This window comes from Ornithorhynchus anatinus, chromosome 15 (genome assembly GCF_004115215.2).
Source record: "Ornithorhynchus anatinus isolate Pmale09 chromosome 15, mOrnAna1.pri.v4, whole genome shotgun sequence".
NCBI lineage: Eukaryota > Metazoa > Chordata > Mammalia > Monotremata > Ornithorhynchidae > Ornithorhynchus > Ornithorhynchus anatinus.
In genome coordinates this window covers 11,899,831-11,913,421 of record NC_041742.1, presented here as the reverse complement: position 1 = coordinate 11,913,421, position 13,591 = coordinate 11,899,831, and the positions used below count along the sequence as shown (strand labels likewise).

The window sequence follows — 13,591 nt, the reverse complement described above, 5'->3', positions numbered from 1 at the left end:
TCTTATTCTTATATAGTGAGCCCCTTGAGAGCCAGGAATTTTGTCTAATTTTCACCTATACAATTTTCCCAGACACTTAGTACAATGTTTGACATTCCATTAAGGGCTCAATCAGTACCCATTTCTATGACTAGTCCTACGATGATGTTGACTAAATGCTTTCTCTCTCTTTATCACACCCTCTCCAACTCCTCCTTTACACTCTCCTTCCTCTATGACTCTCCTCCTCCACGTTGTTCTATAAGCTATTGCCACTGGTTTAAAATGAATAGTGAAGCCAATGAATTCCAATGAACTCTCTTTTGGGATGGTGATTCTCTTGCAATTCAGCCTTGGGCTATCTGTGAATGTCTTCCTCCTCCTGTTCTATATCCGTGTGGTCTCCACCGGCCACAAGCCCAGCCCCTCTGACCTGATCCTGGCCCACCTGGCCTTGGCTAACACCATCATCCTCCTCACCGGTGGAATCTTGTCAGCTTGGGGCCTGAGAAATTTCCTGGACGATGTTGGATGTAAAATCCTTATTTACCTTTATCGAGTAGCCCGGGGTCTTTGCATCTGCACCACCTGCCTCCTGAGTGTCTTCCAGGCCATCACCATCAGTCCTAGCACCTCCTGGTGGGCAAGAATCAAAGCCAAATTGCCCAAGTGCATCCACCCCTCCTGTGCCCTCTCCTGGGTCATCAATCTGCTCATAGACTTGGATATACCAATATACATGAAAAGCCCCAGAACAACAGTGGCAATGATCGAACCATATTAGATCTCAAATACTGCTGTGAAATCATCGAAAGTGTAGAAACCACCTTGGCCATTACAGTCATGCTGTCTTTCCGGGATCTGTTCTTCTTAGGGCTCATGAGCACAGCCAGCAGCTATATGGTGTTTGTCCTGCACAGACACCACCGGCAAGTTCAGCACCTCCATGGGCCTGGACGCTCCCCCAGGGCGATGCCCAAGGACAGAGCGGCCAAGAGAGTCATCGCCCTGGTCAATGTCTACGTCCTCCTCTATGGAAGACAGACCATCATGCTGAGTGTTTTAGTCACCATGAAAGAAAATTCACCCCTGCTCGTGAAGAGGCACCTGGTATTTCTACTCACCTTCTCTGCCTTCAGTCTCTTCCTGATAATTGAAAGCGACAGGAGAATAAGGACATTCTGGAAAAGGGAATCACCTGTTCCCAACCCGGATCCCTCATAGCGTTCGAGGATAGTTGCCTGCCCTCCCCTAGGTCCCCCTGTGAGCAGCATGGATGAGTGGATAGAGCATGGGCCTGGGAGTCATAAGAACCTGGGTTCTGTGAGGGATGGAACCCAGTGAAGTTCCCTCATGTGGCCCTAGGAGGGGAGGCAGAAGCTATCTCCCCGGGCCAGGTTTAGGTCACCCCCAGGACAGAACTGACTTGTGCTATGGCAAGGGTGTGGTCCCAGTGGGTGACACCAGATGTACAGACCCGGAGGGGAATAAAGGAGATGAAACTGCCACAGGGTAAAACCAAGATAGAGCCAGCAGGGTGGGGGCCAAACCCACGATCCCTTTTCCAAAGAAAAACATGAACTAACTTAGACCACAAGGCCACGTAACCCCTCTTAGGCCTTTCTCATATCGGCGCGCGAGTGCTTATTGATGCTAGCGGCCGCAATTAGATTGTACGCCCCAAGTATCCAGCCAGTGGAGAAAAGGGGTTAGTTGGTGGGAGGGATATGCGTTAGGACTATAAAAATCGGCTTCGCATAATCAACGGGCGTACTCCCTGGTGGACGCCGCTTGAGCGGCAGGGGTGGTGCCCTTTCTCATGAGAAAGAATAAAGACTCTTTCTGCTCCTGACTCAGACTCTGATTTCGATTAAGAGGGAGTCAATATCCCACACAGTTTTAATCCCAGCTCTGCTACATGCCTGTTATGTGACCTTGGGCAAGTCACTTCACTTCTCTGGGCCTCAGTTATCTCACCCGAAAAATGGGGATTAAGACTGTGAGCTCCACGTGGGACAGGGACTCTATCCAACCTGTTTAACTAGTATCTAACCCAGCACTTAGAACAGTGCTTGGCATATAGCAAACACTTAAAAAGTACCATAATTACAATTATTTTAGTGGATGTGAGAATCATATCATCCTTGGTTGTGGGTATCACTTATTCCATATGTTTATTGGTGTATAAAATAGCAATGTTTTAATGAATGACTGGTCTGAACTTTTATGCTCCTCTTCCCGGCCAAATTCCAAACCCATCTACCTAGTCAGTGCATGGATCTCTGTGGATAACATCTCCCCAAGTTCTCCAGCCTAGAGACATCCTCCAGGACCAGATTCCCCCAGGAAACAGATAGCAGTAGAGACAGCAGCAGTCATGGCATTATAGGGGCTAGGAAGGCTGACCAGGTGTTATGGAGTTTCATATCACTCACTGACTTTTTTGCAAATGGTTCAGAGCTCTCCTTTGCAGATAAAGGACGTTGTGGAACTTCCCTGAGGAGCTCCTGCTTCCCCACATTCAGTCAGCAGCTGAACGTACTACCCATTATCCCTAGAGACTTCTCAGCTTACCTGAATCTCTTTTATCTCTTTTCTTGTCTGTCCCTCCCAGCTAGAATGCAAGCTCCTTGATGGCTGGGGTCATGCCTAGCAAATCTAATGTGCTCACCCCAGTGCTTAATGCTTCTCACACAGTCAATAATATTAGGTTGTAAGTCTCTTAACAGCAGAAATCCTTTAAAACTATTCTATTAGATACTCCCAAATGCTTAATACAGTGCTCTGCATATATAAAATGCTCATTCAGTACCCTTACGTTATAAGCTTTTTGTGGGCAGGGATTGTGTCTCCCAACACGCTATTATACTTTCCCAAGCACATAATCAAAAATTTAGCACATACAGTAGGCATTCAGTCAAATATGATCGATTGATTGACTCACATAGCTGAGTGCAATATCCTGAGTACTCGGAAGAGTACAGAAGAAGTATCTCCTTTCCTCATGGGTCTTGAAATTTAATAGGGGCATCAAGTTGACAAAACTGATTTACAAATTGCGGGAACATAACCTTGAACAAAAATGGAGCAGGTAGTAGGGTAAATATATCAGGATAAATAATGGAATATACAAAAATGACTAAATGTACCCGAGTGTTTAGTACTGTGTTCTGCACACAGTAGGTCCTCAATAAATGTTATTGTCTGACATGAGTAACTCATGAGTATTTTCTTTTAGTATGTACTGTATCATTTCACCCTTCTTCTAAATCTCCTAAGGGCTTACCTCAGCATTCAATTAGTACTTTTGATGGAGAGAATGAGCAGGAGGGTGAGTGGAGTGATGATGATGATGGAGGGGAGTGGAGCCAAGAAATAGCATGTAAGAAAGTTGCTTAATTTTGGCACTAACCTGAGGAGGGGCTTCAAAAACAGGCATGACTTGAGGAGCCACACAGACATACGAATGAGACATTGCCTCAGTGTTTGGTAGTCACATATCCAAATTTTTAAAAATCTGAATTTCACATTCCTTCTCTCCTTCTCCATCCCTACACTAATCCTCAAGAACTTCAATATCCACATTGAGTTTCCCGACAACCTTCCCTTGGCCTGCCTCCTCTCACTTCTCAACTCCTTTGACCTCCTGCTCCACCTCACCTCACCCACTCATCAACCTGGACACACTCTCAATTGCATCATCTCTAGTTACCGTACAATCTCTAACCTCGCTAACTCTGAAATGCCACTCTCCAACCACAAACCCCTCTCCTGAATTCTCTCCCACACATCCACTCCCCACAAATCTTACATCTTCCTACAAAGAGAAGGCCAGTTTCTTGTGTACCAACAACTTAAACATAACTTGTCCTAAACAGGAACCCCTCCTATTCCCAATCAAACCCTGTCCTCTACAAGACATACTCATAACTGAGACTATATCACTGTCCTCTCTGCCTGAATAATAGTAAACATGGCATTATCTTAGACTCATCTTTCTCACTCAACCCTTTGGTGTGTCACTAAATCCTGTTGCTTTTACAGTCACAACATCCCTCAAATCTATCTCTTTCTCTTCATCCAAACTGCTACTAAGCTGATTCAAGCATTTATCATATTCCCACATTGACTACTTCTGCATCAACCTGTCTGACCTTCCTGCCTCCTGTCTTTCCCCACACCAGTCCTAACTTCAGTTCTCAACTTCTTACTACTCAAAACGTCTTCTGGTTGCTCTTTCATTTCCACCTAAATCTGAGGTCAGCCCCTCAGCACATGACCTTCTCCTTTTAGACCCTAAATCTCTCTTCCTCCTACTTTTCCTCGCTGATCTTCCACTACAGCCCAGCCCACACACTTTGTTCCTGTAATGCCACTGTTCTTCAATTTTGACTTTCTCAAGCCTGACCTTTTGCCCACTTCTTCCCTCTGGCTTGGAACTCTCTTCCTCTTCATATCCTACAGACTACTCTCCCCACATTCGAAGCCAAACTAAAATCACAGTTGCTCCCAGAGACCTCCCCTGACTATACCCTCGAGGGCTTGGGAATCAGAAGGATCTGGGTTCTAATCCTGATTCCATCACTTATTTGTTGTGTGACCTTGGGCAAATCACGTAGCTTCTCTGTTCATCAGTTTCCTTATCTTTAGAATGGGGATATAGACTGTGGGTCCCATGAGAGACAGGGACTGTGTCCAACCTGATTAAATTGTATCTACCCCAATGTGTAGAACAGTGCTTGACACATCGTAATACTTAATACCATCATCATCATTAACATTATTATTACAGCGTGGCTCAGTGGAAAAGAGCCTGGGCTTCGGAGTCAGAGGTCATGGGTTCGACTCCCAGCTCTGCCACTTGTCAGCTGTGTGACTGTGGGCAAGTCACTTCACTTCTCTGTGCCTCAGTTACCTCATCTGTAAAATGGGGATTAACTGTGAGCCTCACGTGGGACGACCTGATTACCCTGTATCTCCCCCAGCGCTTAGAACAGTGCTCGGCACATAGTAAGCGCTTAACAAATACCAACATTATTATTATTACCCTGCCTTCTGAGTCATTTGGGCCTGTACCCTTGAACACTTCAATTTCACCCTGTTATGTAAATATCCTCCTGCCACTTATTTTAATTTTTTTCTCCCCTTATGGTCTGTAAGGTCCTTGTGGGCAGGGATCATGCCTACCAACTCTACTGAACTGTCCTCCTCCACTCTCTTAAGCACAATATTCTGCACATACTACAAGCAAAATAAGTATCACTGGCATGCCTACTGATGTAAGAGGATTGGAAATATGAACCAAAGAAACAGCATCACAGAAGACACAGACTTGGGTCCTGGCAAAGTTGTGGGTGGGAGCTGGGTTGTCCCCTGGACTGCTGACTATGACCCTGAGACTGCCACATCTTTCCAGGGACATCTCTGATGGTCAATTAACAGCGGGTAATTAAGGGGAGAGATCCGAGCTCCTCGTCTCCCAGCTCTGGGGACAACAAGGAGGGGGAGGCTGAGTGTTTCCAGATGTTCCAGACAGTGCCAGAGTGGATTAATGCTCAGGGAGTCACACACACACACACAAACACACTAATCACTTCCTGAGGGAAGGGGGAGGTGAGGAAAGCAGATGATAAATGCTGCCTCAACCATGTCCTGCCAGAGTTTGACTGCCCACAAGCTGCCCTCCCAGCCAGCAGGACCAATGGATTAGGGGTGAGTAGGATAAGGCTGTCTCTGTCAATGAGATTTCAGGCTTTCCATAGAAACTCCATAGCTTTGGACTGAAGCTCTGGAGAAGCAGCCAGGACTGGTATCCTGAAGAACCTTCTCACAGGGTTCCCACTTTCCCATTTCCATTACCTTTGAGGCAGAAGCCCCTCAGTATTAGACTGGATGCCCTCCTGGCCAAGATCTAGGTAAAAAATCAGTTTTCATTTTGATACATAGAAGGCAAAATGTTGCCATATAGATGGGCATTACAAGTTCAGAAGAGCTCCCGGTTAACCCCAGAAGCTGGGAGAACTGGGGCTGAGACAGGTGGCTACAAAGCGCTTATCTCCCTGTGCCCCACGGTTCCCCCTCCCTCCTGCAAGTGTGCTTTTCCACGTAGCAGGGCCGCGGTGACCATGGCCTGGGAGAACCTGGTCCTTGTCCCCTCAGAACCTGGTCCTTGTCCCCTCTCAGACACACTCCAGGACACCCCTGACCGAACATTGATTCCAGCTCCCACTGAAAAAGGAGAGGGAGTGGGCAGATATGTCAGGGTTGCAGAGATCTTCTCTTCAGCCCAGGGAACCACATTGGAGGTGGAGGCAGCAGAGAACAATCACTCATCCTACCTGACTGGATTACAGCATCAGCCTCCTTTCTGACCTTCCAACCTCCTGTCTCTCCCCACTTCAATTCATACTTCACTCTGCTGCCCAGATTATCCTTCTACAGAATCGTTCAGGGCATGGCACCTCCCTCTTCAAAAATCTCCAGTGGTTGTCTATCAACCTCTGGATCAAACATAAACTACTCACTATTGGCTTCAGAGCTCTCCATCCCCTTGCCCCTCTTTACCTCTCCTCCCTTCTCTTCTTCTACATCCCAGTCCTCACATTCCACTCCTCTGGTGTTAGTCTTCTCACAGTGCCTTGATCTTGCCTGTCTCGCCACCGACCCCTGGCTCATGTCCTACCTCTGGCCTGGAGCACTCTCCCTCCTGAAACCCACCAAACAACCACTCTTCCTCCCTTCAAAGTCCTACTGAAGGTGCACGTCCTCCAAGAGGCCTTCCCAGATTAAGTCCCCTTTTCTTCATCTCCCCCTTCCTTCTGTGTCACCTCAACTCAGTCCTTTTACTCTTCCCCCCATTCCCCACCTCACAGCACTTACGTATATAAGTATATATCTATAATTCTATTTACTTATACCGATGGCTGTTTACTTGTTTTGATATTTGTCTCTCTCCCCATCCCCCAGATTGTGAACCTGTTGTGGACAAGGATTGTCTCTCTTTATTGCTGTATTGTACTTTTCAAGCATTTAGTAAAGTGCTCTGCATATGGTAATTGCTCAATAAATATGATTGAATGAATGAATGAATGAACAAAGCAATGAACCCCAATGTGCTGTCTTTTTTCCAATTTCCTGGATGTTTCCACCTCTCTCTCCTATCTGAGCACCAGCCTCTCACTCTATCATCCTTTCATGCTCCAAACATCCCCACTTTGCCCTCCATCACTTGTCAATTCCTTCCCTGGCGAAGCAGCATTGTGTAATAGATAAAGTCCCAGCTTAGGAGTCAAAGGTTCATGAGTTCTGATCCTGGCTCTTCCAGTTCTCTGCTCTGTGACATTGAGCAAGTGACTTTTCTTGTCTGAGTCTAAATTACCTCATCTGTACAGTGGGGATTGAGACAGTGAGCCCTATATGGGACAGGGACCATGCCCAACCCGATTTGCTCAGATCCATCCCAGTGCTTAATACAGTGCCTGGTACATAGTAAGAGCTTAACAAATACCACAATTATTATAATTCCCTCACTGTTGTTCTTAAGTAACTGAATCAACTGAGCACATCCCCTTTGCCATACATCCCAGTGACTGTGATAATCCCACACCTCAGACCTATGCCTTTCTCTTTGAGCGTGGTGCAGAGAGGGGAGAGTCTAGCAGGGGCATCCTCACTAAAGGGGTAGTGCAGTGGAGGAAGGGTCTTTCCTCTAACATTAAAGACTCAACTGTGGCCAGGGGCATGATTGGCCTTATGGGAAACTGATCGTGCACAGCTTGGTTGAGAGACCCCAGGCCTGAGAGTCAGAAGGACTTGGGTTCTCATCCTGGCTCCGCCACGTGTCTCCTGTGCGACCTTAGGCAAGGCACTCCACTTTTCTGGGCCTCAGTTTTCTCAACTGTAAGATGGGGATTAAGAGTGTGAGCCTCAGGTGGGAGAGGGACTGTGTCCAACCTGGTCAACTTGTTTGTACCCTAGAGTTTAGAACAATGTTTGGCAAAAATAAGCACTTAAAAAGTACCATAATTAATTAATTATTATTATGCTCAGAGTGCTCTCTGTGACCTGACATTACTGTTCCATGGCTGTGTTTTGTGCTTAACTATCCACATCCCATAAGCCACAAAGGATGGATGGAACCTGTACAGCTGCAAGGAAATCTCCCAACTCTCCAGAAAGGAGGAACTAGATAAGTTCATATCAGCTTGATTGGCTTATATTAACCTGATCATCTTATATCAACACCAGAACTTAGTTCAGAACCTGGCGCATAGTAAGCTCTTAACAAGTATCATAAAGGAAAAATTAAATTAAAATTTAAAAATATAACCTGGCAGTTCTCACTGGTGGGGCTAGTTGTGCCCTGTGACTAGAGCTCAGATATCAGTCCCTCTGACTATAGTGGATTGTCAGAGGGCATTGGTTGGGACACAGATTCAGGGATGGATGTCCAAGAGAGAAATGGTCTCACTGTTCCTCTAAGGGCCTTTGGAGTTGGTTTGAAGAGAGAGCAGTGGACTGGTTGGATGCTTGGTCTGATCCAGGATGTCATTGCAGCATAGTGGAGTGGATAGAGCATGGGCCTGAGAGTCAGCAGGTCATGGGTTCTAATCCCAGCTTTGCCAATTGTCTCCTGTGGGACCTTGTGTAAGTCACTTCACTTCTCTGGGCCTCTGTAAAAGGGGATTGAGACTGTTATTATCATGTAGGACAAGCAATGTGTCCAAACCAATTTGCTTTTATCCATCCCAGCACTTAGTACAGTGCCTGGTACATATTAAGCTCAAGAAATACCACCTTTATCACTAATGAGTGCATATATATATAGAAAGAGAGAGAGATGCTTTAATAAATGTCCTACCCCTCTTGCTGTAAATATCGCTGTGGATTTCTTTCCTGTTGTTTTTCAGTTTTGACTGCTTTACTGTTATCCATCTATAGGCTATCCCTTCTCCCTTTCCTTATTCTGAGATTGTGAGCCCCTTGAGGGCCAGGTACTATGTCTATTTTTCACCTGTGCAATTTTCCCAGACACTTCATACAGTGTTCTGCATTCCATTAAGGGCTAAATTAATATCATTTCTATGACTATTTCAAATATGATGATAACTAAATGCTCTCTCTCTATCTCACTCTCTCCATCTCCTCTTTTACACTCCTCTTTCTCTACTACTCTCCTCCTCCATGTTGCTCTACAAGTTGTTGCTGCTAGTTTGAACTGAATATTCAAGCCAATGAATTCCACTGAGCTCTCTTTTGGGTTGCTGATTCTCTTGCAATTTAGCCTTGGGCTCTTGCTGAACATCTTCCTCCTCCTGTTTCATATCCGTGTGGTCTCCAACAGCCACAATCCCAGCTCCTCCGACCTGATCCTCACCCACCTGGCCTTGGCTAACACCATCATCCTCCTCACCAGTGGAGTCTTAGAGACCTTGTCAGCTTGGGGACTGAGAAATTTCCTGGATGACGTTGGATGTAAAATCCTTATTTACCTTTATCGAGTAGCCCGGGGTCTTTGCATCTGCACCACCTGCCTCCTGAGTGTCTTCCAGGCCATCACCATCAGTCCCAGCACCTCCTGGTGGGCAAGAATTAAAGCCAAATTGCCCAAGTGCATCCTTCCTTCCTGTGCCCTCTCCTGGGTCATCAATCTGCTTATAGAATTGGATGTACCGATATACATGAGAAGCCCTCAGAACAACAGTGGCAATGTTCGAACCATATTGGATCTCAAATACTGCTTCGAAGTCATCGAAAGTGCAGAAACCACCTTGGCCATTACAGTCATGTTGTCTTTCCGTGATCTGTTCTTCGTGGGGCTCATGAGCATGGCCAGCAGCTACATGGTGTTTGTCCTGCACAGACACCACCGGCAGGTCCAGCACCTCCACGAGCCTAGACGCTCCCCCAGAGCGATGCCTGAAATCAGAGCAGCCAGGAAAGTCATCGCTCTGGTCTCCCTCTACGTCCTTCTATATGGAAGGCAGACCATCATGCTGAGCATTCTAGTCAACATGAAAGAAAAGTCACTTCTGCTCGTGAAGAGCCACCTGGTATTTCAACTTACCTTCTCCACCATCAGTTCATTCCTGATCATTCACAGTGACCGAAGAATAAGGATATTCTGGACAAGACAATCAACTGACCCCAACCCAGATCCCTCTTAGGCTTCTTGGGTAGTTGCCTGCCCTCCCATGGGGCCCACTGGGATAGAGAAGCAGCGTGGCTCAGTGGAAAGAGCCCGGGCTTTGGAGTCAGAGGTCATGGGTTCGAATCCCGGCTCGGTCACTTGTCAGCTGTGTGACTTTGGGCAAGTCACTTAACTTCTCGGTGCCTCAGTTACCTCATCTGTAAAATGGGGGTGCAGACTGTGAGCCCCACGTGGGACACCCTGATTCCCCTGTGTCTACCCCAGCGCTTAGAACAGTGCTCGGCACATAGTAAGCGCTTAACAAATACCAACATTATTATTATTATTATTATTAGGGTGACCAGACGGCCTGATTTGGGCAGAATTGTTTAGACACTGGGGTATCTGTTCTGAGTCCCCCATGGGCTAGGGGAGACCAATTAAGGGTGATGATGATGGTGGCTTCCCTCCCTTAAAATCCTTCCCTGCCCTCAAGGGAGCCCTGCACCTGGCCACTTCTCCCCATTCCCCATAAAAGTTCTGGGATAGCTGTGAGACAATGTAGATTGGTGGTATTTGTTAAGTGCTTAGTTCATGCCAGGTACTAACCACTGGAGTGGATATAAGCAAATCATGTTGGACACAGTCCCTATCCCACGGGAAGCTCACAGTCTTAATCTCCATTTCACAGATGAGGTAACTGAGGCACAGAGAAGTGAAGTGACTTGCCCAAGGTCACCCAGCAGGCAAGCGGAGGAGCCAGGATTAGAACCCAGGTCCTTCTGACTTCCAGGCCCATGTTCTATCAACTAGGCCATACTGCTTCTCTTTTGCCACTGCCCAGATCTGGCCAGATGAACTTCATGTGCCCTGGCTGTGGTGATCCCTACCCAGAACGCTGTTGAATCTGGGCCCCTGATTGCCCTGGGCCTAATGGAAACATCATGGATCTTGGATTCGGTAGTACTAGGTTCTAATCTTCAGTCTGCCACTCGCCTCTTGTGTGACTTTGGGCAAGCCGTTAAACTTCTCTTTGCTCCAGTTTCATCTTCTGGAAAAGGGGTATTCAATATGTGTTCTCTGTCCTTCTTTTACTGTCCACGTTGAAGGGGGATTATACCCCATCTGATTATCTGATATCACCTCCAGTGCTCAATCCAGTGCTTGGCACAGAATAAGCACTCAACAATTATCATTATCAATTTTATTGTTATCACTGTTACTACTGTTATTGTTATCATTACTGCCAGAGGAGTGCAGGGTTTTTGATTATCAATAAATTATTTCATGGAATGTGTCTTGTGCCTTCCCTAAGGTGAGTTAACAGCTGTACATATAATTAATTACTTGTGATTTGTTTCATATCTGCCTTCCTGGCTAGGGTGTGAGCTCCTTGAGGAACAGGGGTCATACTTATGAATCCTACTGTATTCACCTGAACACTTACTACGGTTTTCTGCACAAAGCAGGTGATCAACCAATGCTACTAGAAGATAGGTTTCTTGAGGGCAGGTATTGTGTTTCCTATCCCTCTTGTACTCACCCAAATGCACACAATAAACACTCTATAAATAAGGCTGACAGATTGATTGGTATTTGCTGAGCATCTATTCTGTAAAATGTTGTACTAAGCATTTCTAAAAGTATATATGTTTACTTATAAAAGTACTTTGATCTCTCTGATGTCCTCTCGCCCACATCCTGCATCTAGCCTATGCCATTGATGCCTGTCTAAGAAGCAGTGTGGCTCAGTAGAAAGAGTATGGGCTTAGGAGTCAGAGGTCATGGGTTCTAATCCCGGCTCTGCCATCTGTCAGCTGTATGATTTTGGGCAAGTCACTTCACTTCTCTGTGCCTCAGTGACCTCATCTGTAAAATGGGGATTAAGACTGGGAGCCCCACGTGGGAAAAACTGATTACTTTCTATCTACCCCAGCGCTTAGAACAGTGCTCGGCACATAGTAAGCGCTTAACAAATACCAACATTATTATTATTGTTTTGTTTTGTTGTCTGTCTCCCTCCTTCTAGACTGTGAGCTGTTGCCAAATTGTACTTTTCAAGTGCTTAGTACAATGCTCTGCACACAATAAGTGCTCAATAAATACAACTGAATGAATGAACGCCTTCTCTCTCCATATCTGACAAATACTCTCCCCAACTTCAAAACCGTATTGAAGGCACATATTCTCCAAGAAGCCTTCCCTTACTAAACCTTCATTTCTTTTTCTTCTACTCTCTTCTGCATCACCCTGACTTGCTCCCTTTATTCATTCTTCCTCCTACCTTAACTCCACCTATGTACATATCCATAATTTTATTAATATTAAAGTGCGTCTCCTCTTCTAGACTGTAAGATCGTTGTTGGCAAGGAATGTGTCTGTTATGCTGTTATATTGTACTCTCCTAAACACTTAATACATTGCTCTGCACACAGTAAATGCTCAATAATCATGATCGATTGATTATTAAATCATTATTTTCTGTCCTCAAAAACCAAACAATCTAATAGAGGAGGAAGTCAGACAGACTGATGCAGAAATTTAGAACAACTAGTTTTGTAAATATCATTTTCTATGTGACTTTGGGCAAATCACTATACTTCTCTATGCTCCACTTTCCTCATCTATAAAATGAGCATTAAATTACTACCTGTTCTACCTCCTATTTAGGATTGTAAGCCCCATGTGGAACAGGGACTGAGTCCGACCTGATCATCTGGTACCTACTCTTTAGTGTTTAGTACACAATCAGCGTTTAACACATAGCACAATTACTTTATTTTCATCTCTGAGACCTCCGTGGTTGTGGCAGCCACTGTCGTGCCCTCGCTCATTTGGTAAATTGGGATAGGAATCCAGGTTTTCTGCCTGCCAGTCCAGTGCTCTTGCCATTAGACCACCCTGCTTCTCTACTTACTCTAGAGAAGCAGCGTGCCTCAGTGGAAAGAGCGCGGACTTGGGAGTCAAAGGTCATGGGTTCTAATCTCTACTCTGCTGCTAGTCAGTTATGTGACCTTGGGCAAGTCACAACTTCTCTGTGCCTTAGTTACCTCATCGGTCAAATGGGGATTAAAACTGTGAGCCTCACGTGGGACAACCTGATCACCTTGCATCCCCTAACGCTTAGAACAGTGCTTTGTACGTAGTAAGCGCTTAACAAATACCACAACTTATTTATTTTTATTTTAATTTTAATGGACTCTCCCAAGAGCTCAATAAACCCAGCTGAATTCCAAGATTGGTGGTGCTCTTTGGCTCCCTTTGGCCTGTATCTCACTGCCACCTTGTGGCAGCATGGGGTATTGCCTAGGACACTGTAAGGTGCAGCTGGTCTCCATCACCGTCTCCATGGAAACACCCAGAAACGGGAGGGGGAAGATAATAATAATGATGTTGGTATTTGTTAAGCGCTTACTATGTGCCAAGGACTGTTCTAAGCGCTGGGGTAGATACAAGGTAATCAGGTTGTCCCACGTGAGGCTT

At 45.8% G+C, this 13,591-nt stretch overlaps 1 protein-coding gene and 1 pseudogene across 1 annotated transcript; both read left to right on the top strand.

Moving 5' to 3' along the window:
• Positions 281 to 1,203, top strand: ORNANAV1R-PS4066 (vomeronasal 1 receptor ornAnaV1R-ps4066 pseudogene; annotated as a pseudogene).
• On the top strand, positions 9,213 to 10,145 carry ORNANAV1R3265 (vomeronasal 1 receptor ornAnaV1R3265). Its single transcript, NM_001253657.2, has one exon. It carries the CDS (start codon positions 9,213 to 9,215, stop codon positions 10,143 to 10,145), a length of 933 nt encoding a protein of 310 aa, NP_001240586.1.
• The last annotated feature ends 3,446 nt before the right edge of the window (positions 10,146 to 13,591 follow it).

Excerpts from the sequence above, each read along its gene's own strand:
- ORNANAV1R3265 (NM_001253657.2), top strand. The coding sequence starts at position 9,213 with ATGAATTCCACTGAGCTCTCTTTTGGGTTGCTGATTCTCTTGCAATTT.